Source organism: Rana temporaria, chromosome 1, assembly GCF_905171775.1.
Source record: "Rana temporaria chromosome 1, aRanTem1.1, whole genome shotgun sequence".
In the NCBI taxonomy this organism is placed as follows: Eukaryota; Metazoa; Chordata; class Amphibia; order Anura; family Ranidae; genus Rana; species Rana temporaria.
In genome coordinates, this window is record NC_053489.1 from 264,842,563 (window position 1) to 264,860,416 (window position 17,854).

A 17,854-nucleotide genomic window follows, 5' to 3' on the forward strand; every position below is an offset into this window, starting at 1 on the left:
AGATACTAAGCACATTCTGCAACTTCTAGCTACCATCCCTGTGGCAGAAGGAACTACCATACTTGCCACAGCTGACGTTGCGTCGCTTTATACCATTGTAGGCCATCATGATGCATGCCATGCCACCAAGTGGCTACTACGCAAACACAGCAACTTGATGTGCCAACAACGCAAGTATTTGATTAAATGCTTGGAGTTTTGCCTCAAATTTAACTATTTCTGGCACAACCAGATCTATTATAAGCAGGCCATAGGCATAGCTATGGGCGCTAAGTTCGCCCCCAGCATAGCCAACGCCTTTATGGCCCAATGGGAAGAATCGGCCGTCTACCAACACATGCCGGTAGAGCTTATACTATATAAAAGGTATATAGATGACGTTATCATTCTTTGGAATGGCAGCAAAGAGAGTTTGGAGAAATTCATGGATAGTTTGAATAATAATGAGAAGAACATCAAACTGGTCTGGAAAATAGACACCAAAGGAGTGGACTTTTTGGATTTAAACATAACACTGGAGGGTAATAAAATTATTACCAAAACCTATTTCAAAACGGTTGACACCAACAGTTATCTGTCGGTAGAAAGTTGCCATCACAAACCATGGCTTTACAATATCCCGAAAGGTCAACTAGTCAGGCTCAAAAGAAACTGCACCAAGGAAGAAGACTTCAGTGAGCAGGCCCTATTCATTGGGAAAAGATTTGAAGATAAAGGGTATGACACATCCTGGCTAAAAGAACAAGTAAGGGATGTACAAAAACTGGACAGAAATCATATGCTGGAGAATAAGACAGCCAAGCAAGAACTGCCGAACAATGCGGCACCATGTCTTATATTAGATTATAATGTACAACATAGAGAAATCAAGAAACTCATCCAACGACACTGGCATGTCTTATTGGGCGATAAAGACCTTCAGACAATCCTCCCAAATAAACCCAAAGTCATTTACAAACGGGCCCCCACCTTAAGAGATATACTGGTGAAATCGGTAATAGCCTCGCCCCCCAAACCTATGTTCTCATTTTTTGAAGGAAAAGGATTCTACCCGTGCAGAAATTGCTTTGCTTGTAGACATGCAAAGCCTTTTCAAGGCAAACGACTAGAATTCAGTGGCACTAAAACAGGACAAACTCACCAAATCAGAGACTTCATTGGTTGTCACACAGAGGGTGTCATCTATGTGCTCCAATGTAGTTGCAACCTGCAATATGTGGGCAGGACGAAAAGGAAATTAAAATTTAGAATGGAAGAGCATGTACGTAACATAACCAAAGGCTACCCCAAACACAGCGTTTCACGCCATTTTGCAAAGGTGCACAACCAGGACCCCACTATGCTGCAATTTTGGGGCATAGAAAAATACAAAGCATCATGGAGAGGGAGCCATAAAATACGTGTCATTAGTCAGAAAGAGTCACGCTGGATACATACATTAAACACACTTACCCCAGGAGGTATGAATGTGGACTTTGATTTAAATTGCTTTTTAAACAATTTTTAGACCATTTTACAGATTAACCTCATTCTGCACTTCAGCACTATACAGTATTTTCTATATGTACTGATATATGTCTATTGTGATTTCATTTTATCCTATTTTTATATGTCACTTAATTGGTCCTGATGGACTTAGGCTTGTGGGAGTGTCGGTTGAGCTTACGTTATAGGGATCAGTGTACCTATGGGTACCATATGGTCATGAGGAGTCAATGGATGTGGGATGACGGTGTGGGGCCCCCCCCCTTTCCCCCCCCCCCCCCTCTTCCCCCCCTTCCCCCCCCCCCCCCCTCTTTCCCTCCCCCCCCCCCTCTTTCCCCCCCCCCCCTATTCCACACATCTACCACACCTCTCTTACTCAGTTGGAAAGACATATGGTCTTTCACCATTAACATTACACCAATAACCTGGAGCTAGGATCCCTCACACGACGAGACATAAGTCCTTATGTGTTTACTAGCCAACTTCCCAGCAAGAACTATAACTTATCACCTATGACTCCCACTCACTTACCACTCCCATCCCTATATACGCCTTTACCATTTTATATCAATTAAAATAAGTATGACCTCATCGAGGCAATTCTCTTCCATTTGCACATCTGGGCATGAGATACTTGAACAACCATTCATCACTATGTGAGTAATATACCCCAACATATGCTATATATTGCCCTCTATGATAATTTTAACCTATTACTTTTAATTTTAATTTTATACCATTTATTAAATTATTGATTACTGTCCTTCCCGACAGTAACAGCATTTTTTATTGTATTGCACCATTCACCGGTTAAAATTAATTATATGTTTGTCGCTATTCAAATAGTAATCTTTTACAATATAAATGACCGATCCTTACTGTCTCTCACTGATGGCGGTGAGATTGCATATTTTTAAACATATTTTTAAACTCAATTTTATCTCATATATGTAATTTAAGTCCAGCAGAGCTGCACCTTATTATACACATCAAATGGGATGCCTACTACCCTCCGAGGTACCTATTGTTATTATTATTATTGATAATACGTCCCTATAGCCATCCTCATTGAATTAAGATTTGTCCACCTACATGGACTACAAGAAAATGGAAGCCTGTTTACTTCCGGTTTGGGCGTATTTAACCGGCGGCCCGACAACCAATAGCAATCCCCTGATGAAGTCACGAGGTGCGTGACGTAACGCCGTAGGGAGTCGCAAGCCGAGACCGAGGAAATCACTCACACAAGCCGGAGGCCACAGGACGTAGGCGGTAATTTCAAACGCCACGTCTGCACTGTATTCACCAGCGCTGTTTGGCAATACAAAACCGTCTTCTGAGCTATCCTCTGTATCACCTGCTTTTTATGTTCCTAATAAATAATTTTTGGATCCCTAAACCCACTACACAATCGGAGGCAATCTTTTTTCTCCCTATCCCATTACTTTACCTATTGGAACACCACTATTTGGACCCTTTTGGAGCTATGCAGCAGCTACAGCCAACCGAGTGAACCCAAGATAAAGAAATTGGAGACCCGGAGGACCATCATTATTAACACCTTCAAGGCACACACCAGCTGAAAATATCTGCACTGAGTGATCCCAGGAAATAGGCGATTGGAGACCCTGAGGGATATCTCTATATGCGCACATATAGCACCTTCATGGTAAGGGAACTGCAACACCAATAAGGATCCCCCTATCACTGCCTTATATACAGGAATTGTCACATGTGAACATCCCATCATCCTCACCAATAGACTGTCATATCACCATCACTATTGCTGCCTGTTTTAGATCTATTTAGAGATCACCTATCACTATTATATAATTTTTTTCACATTATCTATATGCATATGTGCACATTTTAGTGACTCTTGACTCACAGGGGACGCGACGCCCCCAAAGAGTTTCACGGTGTCCTTACACAGACTTCTTTTCAGTTAATTCTAGTGTTCATTTGGACACGCACAGCACATTTTGAGTTTGGTCACTCACTCTTTTTTATTTGATTGTGTTTTATTCATTTGTTTATACACTGTATTGTGATTCATCACATACCTGGAGCGCTTATCATCATTTATCTAGTTTATTATAGGCATATCACTGGTCTCTTTTTTTATATATTCATATTTTCAGATAAATCACAGGTTTATTTATTTTGTGGGGGGGGGGGGGGTTCTGGCATTCAGTTTTTGAGAATCGTGAGAGAATCGTGATCTTTAGTCTAAGCAAAAGAATCGCGATTCTCATTTTGACTAGAATCGTGCAGTTCTAGTATACACAACTGTGGCATGGAGTTGGGTGTATGGGATTGTACTGTGTTTTTTATTTTGTTTGTTTATTTGTTTTGTGGTTGAACTGGATGGACTTGTGTCTTTTTTCAACCTGACCAACTATGTAACGACCATTTTTCGGGTTCTAAAAAATTACGTTTTTTTTTATGTCATTAAAAACAATCGTGTGTGGGCTTCAGAGCATTTTTCGGGTTCTAAAAAACGGGCAACATTTTTTTCCAACATGCTGTTTTTTCACGCCGTTTTTAAGGTGGTCGTTTTTAAGGTTGTAAAAAATGGTCGTGTGTGGGCCTTTGACGTGAAAAATCTGCGCATGCTCAGAAGCAAGTTATGAGACAGGAGCGCTTGTTCTGGTAAAACTACCGTTCGTAATGGAGTAAGCACATTCATCACGCTGTAACAGACAGAAAAGCGCAAATCGTCTTTTACTAACACAAAATCAGCGAAAGCAGCCCAAAGGGTGGCGCCATACGAATGGAACTTCCCCTTCATAGTGCCGCCGTACGTGTTGTATGTCGCCGCGCTTTGCTAGAGAAATTTGTTTCACGATCGTGTGTAGGCAAGGCCGTTTTAATGATCGGGTTGAAAAAAACATTGTTTTTTCTAGACCCTTAAGAACTTAATTTTTTAGAACCCGAAAAACGGTCGTGTGTACGCGACATAAGAAACAGGAACAGTCCCCAACGACCAGAAGGACCAATGTCTGAACTTGAAGAGGAGAAAATTCCTACAGGACAAGGGAAATGCTTTTGACCCAGGGGAGGTCACACATTAACCCCAAGAATGAAGGTTCAAATCAAGGACCATCAGCATGTCCTTCCATAAACTTAGAGACTCTAAGATGCCAAGAAAAAGTAAGAAAGAATGAAGGTCAACAAGAAAAGAAGCGATGTGAAGACAAGCATTTAGTACCCCACTAGTATTCAAATCAGAAAGGTGGGGAGTACCGTGACCATTTAGGGAAGTTTCCACCAACCCAGAGGGTGCAGAACGATTCAGTGGAGATCCAAGCTGGTCGGCCTCGTAGGTCCAAGACACTGAGCAGTCAGGAACCTGCTATGAGAGGGAGCAGTGGAAACTGGTTCCAGTTGACCATCTCTGATGGTCTCACTGGGAGAGGGAATCCTGTCATTTAACAATACACAAGAATACAGAATTCCCTTGTGTAGGGAATAACTCCCAAGGGTTGTCACAGAGTACAAGGAATAAAAGGGAGGCTTAGTTAAAGGCTCAGCTATGTATAGTAGAATAGGAAACAAGCTGAAATAGATGCCAGCTCCAAGTAATTAGCCTGTTAACTAAAGAGTTTCAAGAGCACCAAAACCCAAGGATCCTCAATGCCCAGAGACCCAACCGAGTGTGTGAATAGCCCACTTGTAGAGCTGGGGGCACACCTTCATACTAGAAGCATCAGCAGATCTCCTGCTTCTAGACACTATGGTTGAAGTCTACTGTGATCCCCCTAAAGCAGTGTTTCTCAATTCCAGTCCTCAGGCCCCCCCAACAGGTCAGGTTTTCAGGATTTCCATTATTTTGCACAGGTGATTTGATCAGTTTCACTGCCTTAGTAATCACCACAGCCTTTTCATCTGAGGGAAATCCTGAAAACCTGACCTGTTGGGGGGGCCTGCGGACTGGAATTGAGAAACACTGCCCTAAAGTAATGTTAATGACTGTCTGGAACAAGACTAAACATACAACGTCTCTCTACAGGAAGACAAATCAGCAGTTTCCTGAATATCTCATCGGCCTCCCACACACATAACCAAAGTGCCCTAAGCATTTGTACAGACATCAGTTCTACATGGGTCACAAGTCCAGAGGCTTGTATTAAGCCAGGGGCGTCCAAACTTTTTTCAAAAAGGGCCAGATTTGATGAAGTGAATATGCATTAGGGCTGACCATTTTGCCTGACATTCTTTGAACCATTAAAATTCGGTCTAAGTGTGTTTCTCAGCACGAATACACTGCCCAACAAGATTTCTCTTGCCTTTATGGCTGTGTGTGAGTAAACAGATTAGCTTGGGCGTGTTATGTGGAAATACCGTATTTATTGGCGTATAACAGGAACCTTCATTTTAAGAGGGTAGTTTTAGGATTAATTTTTTTTAACCAAAAAGCTCTGTAAAGCAAAATAAGGATCAGTGCCCATCTGCAGCCTCACAAGTGCCCAACTGCAGACCCACCATTGCCAGGAATGCAGCTGTATTGATGCCCATCCATCTGCAGCCTTGGAGGGGACAGGGAGGGGGTGGGACAAGCGCCAAAAGATTACATACAGGAGAAACTCCTGTTTACATGGCAGCCTCTTTAATACAAAGTCCCGCCTCATTTGATGGACAGAACAGTCATCCAATGGCAGCACAGGAGACGGGACTTCCTATTACAGAGGCCGCCTGTAAACAGGAAATTCTCCTCTTGCATGTACGGCACTCGTCCTGCCTCCTTCAAGGTAGCCAGCATATATATTTATTTATATTTTTTTTTTCTTGCCCCGACGCTTGGAAATCGTTGGGTCACAAAAGATATACATGTCCAAATAACCAGGCGGGCCTTCAAAACCGAAACGCGGGCCGCAATTGGCCCGCGAGCTGGACTTTGGACATACCTGTATTAAGCCATCACAACTAAAGCAAAGGCTCCGAACATCTGCTCCATAAACTGGTGAACTAAAGCCGCGGTACACACGAGCTGAATGTCTGAAGATGTGGCAGTTCAAAAAAAGCCGGCCGACATTCGGTCCCGTGTGCATGTCGGTCTGTCCGACAAAAGCTGACCCGTTTGGGTGGTTTCTGTCAGACGTGCATGCTGAAAAACCAGCATCCGACCGATTCCCGATCAGTGCTCTCAGCCAATGGCAGAGAACGCTGATTGGAGTGTTCTGCCAGGGGAGCCATCCCCCAGTCAGAACACAACAGCTCAGTGGGGGAAGATTGCTGAACTAACCTTGCATGGTTAGTACAGCGGCTGAACAAAGCTGTCAGTATTTCTGTCCAAAAACGGTTAGTGTGTACCCGGCTTTACTTAGTGGTAAACCAATCCTCTCTAAGGAGTTTAATTCAAGCTGACATTGTTTGACAGATCAGGAGTTAAGGCAAACACAGGACAGAAGGCCAAACCAGTAAACTTAAACTGGGGATTTCAATTTGCTTGAAATCTAGAAGCCAGCTAGAAAAGTTAGAAGCCATTTTTTTTTCCAAGCATGCCGAATAGCTGACTTCTGTCGGACTGGCTGCCATACACACGGGCTGAATGGCAGCCAGTTTTTATTGAACCGACCAATGTCGCCCGGCATTCGGCCCGTGTGTAAAAGGCTTGATGATGTGATGGGCAGCAGCTCACAGTACAGCAAGGTGGGGATGATAGGAGATCCAGTAACTCATGCCACCCTAGGCCCCTTGCACACGGGCGCCTCTGCTAAGCGGAATCTGCTTGCTCAGTGAAGATTTCTCTGCTAATCCCCGCTGAGCAGGTGGATGACAGGTCCTCAGTATACAGCTGGTTGTGTTATAATTGTAAACAGAGCTCAGTATACAACTGGCTATGTCTGGACTTGTAGTCTCGCACAACCCCAGGCTGTGTATTAGGGTGAATGCTGGGACATGTAGTCCACCACGACCTCAGGCTGTGTATTGCAGTGAATGCTGGGATTTGTATTCCCCATCCCAGGTTGTTTATTGCGGTGAATTCCAGGACTTGTAGTCCCCATCCAAGGCTGTGTATTGCGGTGAATGCTGGGACCTGTAGTCCACATCCCAGGCTGTGTATTGTGGTGAATGCTGAGAGGGTTTATAGAGGGACTGGCGGACGGGCGGACAGAGAGGGACGGGCGGACAGAGTGGGACAGGCCTGTATCCATCCATTCGCCTTTCATATTTTCCATCATCTCTTGTGTCTATCTTCTCTCTGTTCAGATTGCCCATCACCTCCCATGTAATTTCCTTCTCCTTTCAGATCTGCTGTATCCTCCTATGTCTCTCTCTTCTCCATTTAGACTGCCCCTTACCTTCTACATTTCTCCTGCAAGACCAGCCGTGCCTGGCCGCATCCACACATTACAAGCTCGGCCGAGCCAATCGCAGGGCGCGCCGCTTGTGTGAACTCCAAATCCCAGAATGCCACAGCGTGTGGCCGAACATGACCCTGGTCGGCCAATCACAGGGCGCTTGAGTAGGACAGCCTGGGGGGACATTGCCACCTTTCATCCCGGGCCCCTGGTGTGTCTGGTAATGGAGGGGGTGCAGTGCTGGGGTCGCTCCCATGCATTGTACACTGTGGACGGTGGAAGGTGTGAATGTCGGGACTCCACCGTAGCGTCACGTATCGGCGGGAAATAGTTAGGGGCATGTCTTGCAAGTCTTGCTTATCGCAGCCCTGGCCACCACAAGAGGGCGCCAGTGCATCTCGCTCCAGCAGGCCGCATAACCACGGCCTCAATTACCGGCCAGTGCGGCCGACGAGATCGCATGATCGCGGGGGGCGCACAGAGACACAAGATTCATTTAGCTGTGCTGACCCAGGCGCCAGGTCGCTACCTCTAGGCGCAACGGCGACCTGGCGCCCGGAATTTGTCGAACCCTGCGTCATTGACCACCTATAAATCAATCCCTTTTCAAAACAAATTCCCTTGCAAAGTCCCAGATGGGGCCCCGGACCCTTCAGAGTGTTTCCAGCCTGCATAGAAGTTCTCAAACTTTCAGTGTAGCAGAAATGTTATTGCAACCCTAGCTCTAAAAGACCCAAGGTCTAAAAAAAAAATCAGTAAGCTGATCCTCCAAATACAGCGTGAAACACACTGCATCAATACATTTTAAAACAAGCCATTCTATATCGGAGCCAACTGCAAGAGACTGCGGCAACCAAAGACCGCTTCTCTAAGGCCTCGTACACACGACCGGACATGTCTGCTGGGAGATTTTGGTCTGATGTGTGTACACACCATCAGACCAAAATCCCCGCGAACTGCAAACGCGGTGACGTGGCGGCGACGATGACGCGGTGACGTGCGCGACCCAGGAAGTTCAATGCTTCCACGCATGCGTCGAATCACTTCGACGCATGCGCGGGATTTCGGCCCAGCGGACATGTCCAATGAGTCGTACTAACCATCAGACATGTCCGACGGACAGGCTTCCAGCGGACATGTTTCTTAGCATGCTAAGAAACTTTTGTCCGCTGGAAACCTGTCCGCTAGGCCGGAAAACTGTCAGGTCGGACATGTCCGCGGAAACTGGTCCGCGGACCAGTTTCAGCGGACATGTTCGGTCGTGTGTACGAGGCCTTAGGATTCAGAATTTGAACCAGTAGTAATCAGGGCTACAGACAAAGGTTGGACTTAAGGTTCTAAAAAGTGTCAGAGACATACTGTTGTGCGGGTTGTGTCCAAGTGTGCTTGTAACCCTTTAAGCAGAATAATCCAGTCGGTAAATACAAAAAATTGCAAGTCCCTAGTGAACATAAAGGTCTCCTTCGATACTGGTGGGGGCTGAACTAGACTCCGCAGATGAAGACCCAATAAAGAGATGAGTCCCAGTTTACAGTTGTCAATTTCATTTGGAGATACCAGGAAATTGCTTCCAGAACATTTAGGGGAGCATGGGCCGAGGTCACCCATAACAGGACTGTCCTCTGTGTGTTCCTGAGAAGACATGCTGCATTGGATGGCAGTAAGCAACTAGACCCAATGGGAGCAAAGTCTTTGGTACTCACAAACCAAGGCAGCTGGTTTGGATAGTTTTTCAGGTGGTTAGGAGCAATCAAGTCACTGTAGGCAAACAGTTGAATGGAAAAAGACAGAGAGCCACTTGATGTTTCAGAAGCAGAGGTAGAATGATTTTTCCTCTAGGGTGAAATAGGGAAAGAAAAGTGCACTCACGCAGCACTCCATCTAGCAAAATGATGTTAGCTCTCGATCCCTCATTCTAAACCTTTAATGTGATTAAAAATGGTGCCAAATTAGAAAATGCTGCCCAACGACACCAACTTTGAGGTAGCTTCCAATACTTCAGCTTAAAGCGGGGGTTCACCCCAAAAAAAAAATGTTTTAACATGACATTCAGCCGAGTTGTCAGAATGACAATCGGCTGTTTTTTTTTTATTCTGTGCCGTACATATTGTATTTTCACCGCCGCTTCCGGGTATGTAAGCTGCGGGACTGGGCGTTCCTAATTGATTGGCATCCTTCCGACCGGCGCATACAGCGCGTCACGAGTTGCCGAAAGAAGCCGAACATTGGTGCGCAGGCGCCGTATAGAGCCCACCCGACGTTCGGCTTCTTTCGGCAACTTGTGACGCGCTGTATGCGCCGGTCGGAAGGATGCCAATCAATTAGGGACGCCCAGTCCCGCAGCTTACATACCCGGAAGCGGCGGTGAAAATACGGTATGTACGGCTCAGAAAAAAAAAAAAAAAAAAAAAACAGCCGATTGTCATTCTGACAACTCAGCTGAATGTCATGTTAAAACATTTTTTTGTGGTGAACCCCCGCTTTAAAAAGGGGTTGTAAAGGGGTTTTTTTTGTTTGTTTTGTTTTTATGCATACATGTCATACTACCTCCTCTGTGCAGCCCTGATCCTTCTCTTCTGGAGTCCTCCCCAGCGGCGCTCCTGACTCCTCCCTGCATCAAGTGCCCCCTCGGAGACAAGCATTCCAAGGGGACACCCGTGCGGGCCCATTAACAAGTCCTACTGCTGCATCCATTGACACAGACAGTATGACTCGGCCCCGTGTCACTGGGATTTGATTAACAGTAGTGGGAGCCAATGGCTGCCCTGCTATTAATCTATCCAATGAGGACCCCAAACAGTGGCTGGAGCTGGAACGATTGGGTTCAGGCAAGTAAAACGGGAGCTCTAGGGGGGTTGCTGCACTACAGAAGGTTTTTCACCCAATTTATAGAATGCATCAAGGTTAAAAACGACGAGGGTTTACAAACACCTTTCATCAATCGTGTTCACTAAAGTTAGCTTTTGAAGACCATGGCTTTGGAACCAAGAAAGTGCTCTGCAGTTAATGCATAAAAGTTTAGAAAGAACCACAATGAGAGCATAGTGCCCATAGGCCACATTCCATAGCCTTGCCACACCCAGAAGCATACTGAAAGAACAGGATTACACCAGAGGCTGTGCCAAAGCTCTGGATCTAGAGAACAGTCTATGGCTAACAGAGAAAACAATACTGGAAAAAGCCAGGAGCAGAGACCAGTATTTGAAGGCCACATTCCAGGCTCACCCTGCAATCTTTCAGTGCAGCATCCAAAGCTGTTGCTGAGGATGTACCGATTTAGATGCTGTGTGGTGACTAGCTCAAACAGTTTTTAGAAGACACATAGGCTTTTATGGAGGCGAGTTTAGAAGCTTTGGTAAAAAAATGCCAAAAGCTCCAAAACTCAAAATTTAGGAGCTCTAGTGTACTTGAAGCCTCAAATCTGACTGACTATGTAACCTTTAAAGAAAAAAAAAATTATATATATATATATATCACTTGGCAATAGTTATTACACAAATACTTGGATTTTGTATATTTGTTATCCACTTAAAAATTTAGAAGATACGCTACTAAAAGCCAACTACCCATCTAATTATTATGTGATGTCACAGGGTACGATTCCTGCTATACCTATTTTACCACCTTGCATCATATTTTATATGCTATATTTCTTCCGATTTCCTTGGTATAATCCCTGCTGAATCTGGTTACCCACCTATTTCAGAAACAAGCCCCTTGTACTACTAAGGATGACTGGAGTTTTTACAATCTCAACAAGTAACAAGGCAGAATTCTATCCACAGCTGGCACCAAAGTGGAAGGAGCTGAATACACAGACCAATAAAAAAGGTATTATTAGCCATCTGTCAGGGTAGCCCTGATTGTGAAACAATTAGGGCAGAGAAATTAAGAAAATAGGACATTACAGTTATTTATTCAAGCCACACAGGCAATTGTTTAGTACCACAAGATGCCCAATCCTTCCTGCAAGAATACATTTTAACATCCTTCAGATGTCTCCACAGTTAAATAGCACTGGTAATGCAGGCATGCCAATGCCCCCTTCCCCGCAATGTTCAAGCACCAAGTGCCGTTACAAGCCACCTGCTAACCCAGTGTCAAGGAAGTGCCTCAGCCAAGCCAACATTGGTATTTTTTTTTAAAAATCCTCTACACGCTTTAGCATCGTTTTTAACAGGACGCCCATATAGTGGCATGTAAAATCTGCCACTTCGCTTTTAGTCTTGCCATTTTTGTACCAGTAGTTTCTTCAAGTAAACAAAATTACATTTCTCTCATGATATCTACTCAAATTTACTTTCACAAAATAAGATAAACATACCTTCTTATGTACAGGGTTTGTTAACAAATGTGTTTCAACAGTCAGCCTGACACTGGTACGTCTGTAGGAAAAGAGTTAGCTTTGTGTTAGTTAAAATTAAAATGACCATTTAGTTAGTTAGACACAGGCAAAACCTAAAACCAACATTAAAACTAACACCATGCCTCTCATTTTCTGCAAAGGATGATTTTGTACATTGTGCAGGGTTGTTCTTGGCAACTTTCAAAAGTGAAGGTGATGTGAGGGCCTGGAAACTGAAGCAGCCAAATTTATCTTCCACAGAGTCTCCAACACTCAATGGTTGCAGCATAACAAGATTGTACAAAAACATAGACATAGACTATTGTAAAGGGAGTACATTTTGGAGTTATTTCATGGGGTCACTAATTTATACAGAGCCAATTGTTAAGCTGAACAATTGTTAATCTAGTGGCTTTTAACACCCACTAGCGGCCAAAGAAAGAGTTAAATGCGCCCGAAAAGCACCGCGGTTGAATCGCTTTGCAGTCGATTCGGTAGCAGTGCCCACGCATTCCAATGGGCAGGGGCAGTGGAGGAGCCTGCTGAACTGGCCGATATTCGAACCATCTATAGCAGACTTAAAACAGACCTTTCAAAAAAAGAGAGAGATTATATATATATTATATATATATATATATATATATATATATATATATATATATATATACATATACATATACATATACATATACATATACATATACATATACATATACATACACATACACACACACACACACATATACATATACACACACACACACACACACACACACACACATATATACATACACACACACACACTTATAGTATCTGAATAACCACACTTTGTAAAAGAAAAACGTAAAATAATATAACCACTTTAATACTGGACATTTTTACCCCACTTCCTGCCCAGGTAAATTTTCAGCTGTCACACTTTGAATGACAATTGCACGGTCATGCAACACTGTACCCAAATGAAGATTTTATCATCATTTTTTTCCACATAAACAGAACTTTTTTTTTGTGGCATTTAATAACATCTGGGTTTTAAAACATCTTTTTTTTTTTTTACTGTATTTAGCAAAAACTGTTTTTCTTTGTTTGTAAAAAAAATAAAAAAATGCAAATAAAGTGATCTTTCTTTATAGATTTAAGCCCAACTGTATACTGTCACAATTATTTGGTGAAAATAACCTAAATCAGTGTATACTATTTAATCTGTAGGAAAGATATACAGTAAAAACTTGGATTGCGAGCATAATTCGTTCTGGAAACTCTTGTATATGATCAAAGCAAATTTTCCCATAAGAAATAGAAACTCAAATGATTAGTTCCACAACCATTTATTCATAAGTCTTTCCATCTATAGTCCATATAAAAAGATTATAGCAATGGTTGTGTAACCATAAAATGTCCATCCAGAAATTGAAGCCTTCACAAGGGGGTTAGAAGCAAAATCCAGCAGGAGCTACAGAGTATAAGGGCTTTTTCACACGGAGCGGATCCGTATTGATCCGCTCCGTTAGCCCGTTTGGCTCAGCGGGGATTCCTCCGTAAATCCCCGCTGAGCTGTCGGGGGACAGGGCGGTCCCTGCACACAGTGCAGAGACCGCCCTGTCTCTCCTCCGCTCTCCCCTATGGGGAAATCGGATGAATACGGACCATGTGTCCGTATTCATCCGATCCGTTCCGCCGGACGAAAGAAAAATGACCAGTTACACTTACCGGTAGCTGGATTTCTACGATGTCTTACAGGACGGCACGCTGAGAGTAGACTGGCCACCTGACAGGAAACACAATCAAAAAAAGAGGTTAAAAGGCCCCACCCTTCCCGTGTGCCTCAGTTTGTAGATAAGTAACTGCTATTAGAACACGGTCCTAGGACCTAACAAAAAATAACTCCGGATAGCAGTAAATAACAGGGAGGGAAGTAGGCCTGCCGTCCTGTAAGACATCGTAGAAATCCAGCTACCGGTAAGTGTAACTGGTCATTTCTCCCTCGTCTTCCAGGATGGCACGCTGAGAGAAAAACAAGCAATCTTCGGGCCTACCTTAGGGCGGGACCACCGTCTGTAGGACCTTCCTACCAAACATCAGATCTTGCGGTGACAGCAGTTCGACTCTGTAATGTCTGACGAACGTATTCTGGCTTGACCAGGTCGCCGCTTTACATATCTGTTCTATGGAAGCTCCTGCTCTTTCTGCCCAGGAGGCTGCCAGTGATCGGGTGGAATGGGCCTTGATAACAGGAACTGGCCTACCCGCTAAGGTGTAGGATAAAGAAATAGCCTGCCTGATCCATCTGGATATAGAAGCTTTCGTTGCCTGCTGACCCTTTTTCTGACCAGAAAAATTAACCAAAAGATGAGGGGAATTCCTAAACTCACTTACCCTCTCTAAATAAATCAAAAGACAACGTCTTACGTCCAAGCAATGAAAAGTAGCCTCCTTCTCATTCTTGGGATCTGCGCAAAATGAAGGGAAGACTACCCTCCTGGGATCTGTGGAATTTAGTTGCCACTTTGGGCAGGTACAGAGGATCCTGACTCAGTACCACCCTGTCTTCAAAAACCCGAAGAAAGGGTTCCTTAATGGAAAAAGCATGCATGTCTCCAACTCTTTTGGCAGACGTGATAGCCAACAAAAAAGTAAATTTAAATGAAAGTAATTTAATTGGAATACTATCTATAGGTTCGAATGGTGCCTTAGATAGCTGATTCAAGACTAGGGAGAGGTCCCAAGGGGGAATTCTAGACACTTGTATAGGGGAAAGTCTGTCCCTAGCTGTCAGAAACCTCCTGATAAGAGGATCCCCAGAAAGGCTCCTGTCCAAAAAATAGGACAAGGCCGCAACTTGGACTCTCAAGGTCTTAGTGGCTAAGCCTAGGTCCACCCCATCCTGGAGGAAATCCAGGATGACGGGGATGTCAGGGCAGGAGATCTGTTTCGCGGAGCACCAGCGCGAAAAGACCCCCCAAATTCTCGCATAGATGAGTCTGGTGACTTTCTTGCGACTAGCCAACAGGGTTCCTATCACCTTTTCCGAACAGCCTCTCTGCTGCAGGTTCCACCTCTCAAGAGCCATGCCGTCAGGCTGAAGAACTCTGGATTCGGATGAGAGACCGGCCCTTGCCGCAGAAGACCCGCTCGGAGAGGGAGAGGAAGCGGAGGAGCTAGAGCCCAATGTTTCAGGGTGGGGAACCAGGACCTCTTGGGCCACCAAGGTGCGATTAAAATCAGGTTGGTGTCTGAGGCGTTCAATTTTTGCAGAACCCTTGGGATGAGATTCAAGGGGGGAAAGGCGTAGGCCAACCGGAATCTCCAGGGCTGAGCCAACGCATCCACCCCCAGTGAACCCTGCTCTCGGGAGAGGGAAAAGAACCTGTTCACCTTTTTGTTCCCCTTGCACGCAAAGAGGTCTACTTCTGGACGACCGAGCTGTTGGCAAATCCAGCTGAAGGTCTCCGGGCATAATTCCCATTCCCCCTGAAGGATGGGCTGGCGGCTCAGAAAGTCGGCCTCCAGATTGAGGGTCCCTCTTATATGGACTGCTAGAAGAGAGGGCACCCTCTGTTCTACCCAACTTAGGATCCTCAGGGAGAGGGCTAGGAGAGAGTGAGACCTGGTGCCTCCTTGCCGGTTGAGAAAGGCGATCGTAGTCGCGTTGTCGGAGAGAACTAGGACCTCTCGGCCCCGAATTCTCTCCTCGAAGGCTTCCAGAGCCTCCCCAACCGCCAATAACTCCCAGTAGTTGGAAGAAGCCCGCCTTTGCTGGGGATTCCAAGAACCCTGGGCTCAAAGTTCCTCCGTATGGGCTCCCCAACCCCAGCTGCTGGCATCTGTAGTGACTTTGATCGGGTTGACCTGACTCCACAGACGACCCTTTAAAAGGTTCTGGGGAAACAGCCACCACTGTAAAGTGTCTTTTACTGGAACCGGGATACTGACCCTGGTATCCAGCGTCTCTTCCGTTCCCCCCCAAGATGAGAGAAGGAAGGCCTGCAGGGGCCTTGAGTGGAGTTGGGCCCAAGGAACTGCCGGGATGCACGAAGTCATCCGTCCCAACAACCTCATGATTTCTCTGAAAGAGGAATCTACAGCCGCTACTAGGGACCTGACCGCTGTCATAAGACCCTGTGCTTTGTCTTGGGTTAAGACAAGCTTCCTTTCTAGGGAGTCTATAAGAAAACCTAGATACATCTTCCTTTGTTCTGGAAGGAGAGAAGACTTCTCCTTGTTCACGATCCAACCAAGGAATTCCAGGGTGGTCATGACAGTGGCCAGGTCCAAAAGGAGCTGATCCCGACTTAGGTTGAAGAGCAAAAGGTCGTCCAAATAAGGGACGAGGGAGATCCCCTTTAAATGCAGAAAAGCCATCACCTCTGCCAGGACCTTCGTAAACACCCTCGGACTGGAAGCCAGTCCGAAGGGGAGGGCCGAGAACTGCCAGTGTTGAACTCCTTGGGCAGAGGTGAGGGCGAATCTGAGGAATTTCTGGTGATCCGGACAAATAGGGACGTGAAGGTAAGCATCCCTCAAGTCTATTGTCACCATGAACACGCCCTCTAACAAGAGGCCCCTGAGACTGTAAACATTCTCCATACGAAATTTTTTGCATTGAAGATGAACGTTCAGGGGTCTGAGATTGATGATCAATCTGAATTTCCCGGATGGTTTGGGAACGACAAAAATATGGGAGTATACTCCCTGGCCCTCTTGATTTGGAGGGACTGGGACTATGACTCTCTGTTCTGCCAGGCTGGCAACGTTCTGGGAAAGTCCAGCGGCTTTGCGAGGATCGCTTGGTAGATGTGTGAGGAGAAAAATAGGGGGAGGAAACTGGCGAAATTCTAGCCTGTAACCTTCCCCGATGATCTGAAGGACGTGAGGACTCCTGGTTATATCCTCCCAAACGGCAAGGAACCTGGAGAGCCTGCCCCCTACCCTCTCGTCACTTGGGATCCTTTTCACTAGGCTTGGGGCTGGAAAAAAGGATCCCACTCTTTGGTTTATCTTTTCCAAACCCCCAGCGCCTGCCGGGCGCCGATTTCTTCCCTGGAGGAGGGTTTTTCCTCTGGTTGGGACGAAAAAACTTCCCCCTATTTGCTCTAGGTCTGGAGGGAAACTTATTTCCTTTCTCAGATGATCTCGCTAGGGCCTGATCTAATGCGGTGCCAAACAGGAGGGAACCTTCAAACGGAATAGCACACAAGCGGTTTTTTGACGCAAGGTCGCCCCTCCAAGTTTTCAACCAGACAGCTCTCCTAGAAGCATTGATAAGTGCTCCAGTCTTGGCTGAAGCGCGAACTGTCTCAATAGCTGCGTCTGCCAAATAGGCTACCGCACTGCCAATAACCTGGAGGGACTCTTGAGTTTCTCTAGACTTGGAAGAACTTGCTAGATGATCCAACAGCCTGGAAGTCCAAGCGGCAGTGTTCCTTGCGACGCATGCTGAAGCTAACGCAGGACCCAAAGCGGCTGCATTGGCTTCCCAGGCTCTACGGAGGGAGGTATCAGCACGCCTATCCATGGCATCCCTTAAACTCCCTGCATCCTCAAAAGAGAGGTCGGATTGTCTAGAGACCTGAGCTAAAGATGCGTCAAGACGGGGAACCTTGAAAAAGGTATCCTCCACTTCATCTTTAAAGGGGCAGCGGCGTTTCCAGGTTTTAAATTTGGGAAGTTTCTTTTCTGGCTCAGCCCATTCCCTCCGGATGATATCCTTGAGGGATTG

The 17,854-nt window shown here is 45.5% G+C and overlaps 1 protein-coding gene across 2 annotated transcripts in view; it reads right to left on the minus strand.

The window, feature by feature from the left end:
* LOC120941696 (spindle assembly abnormal protein 6 homolog) overlaps positions 1-17,854 on the minus strand; it is a 157,279-nt gene that overhangs the window by 116,479 nt on the left and 22,946 nt on the right. For both annotated transcript variants that reach the window (XM_040355256.1, XM_040355267.1), the window contains exon 2: positions 12,115-12,175. In XM_040355256.1, coding sequence (XP_040211190.1) covers positions 12,115-12,175 — 61 coding nt within the window. The remainder of the gene's footprint in view (positions 1-12,114; positions 12,176-17,854) is intronic.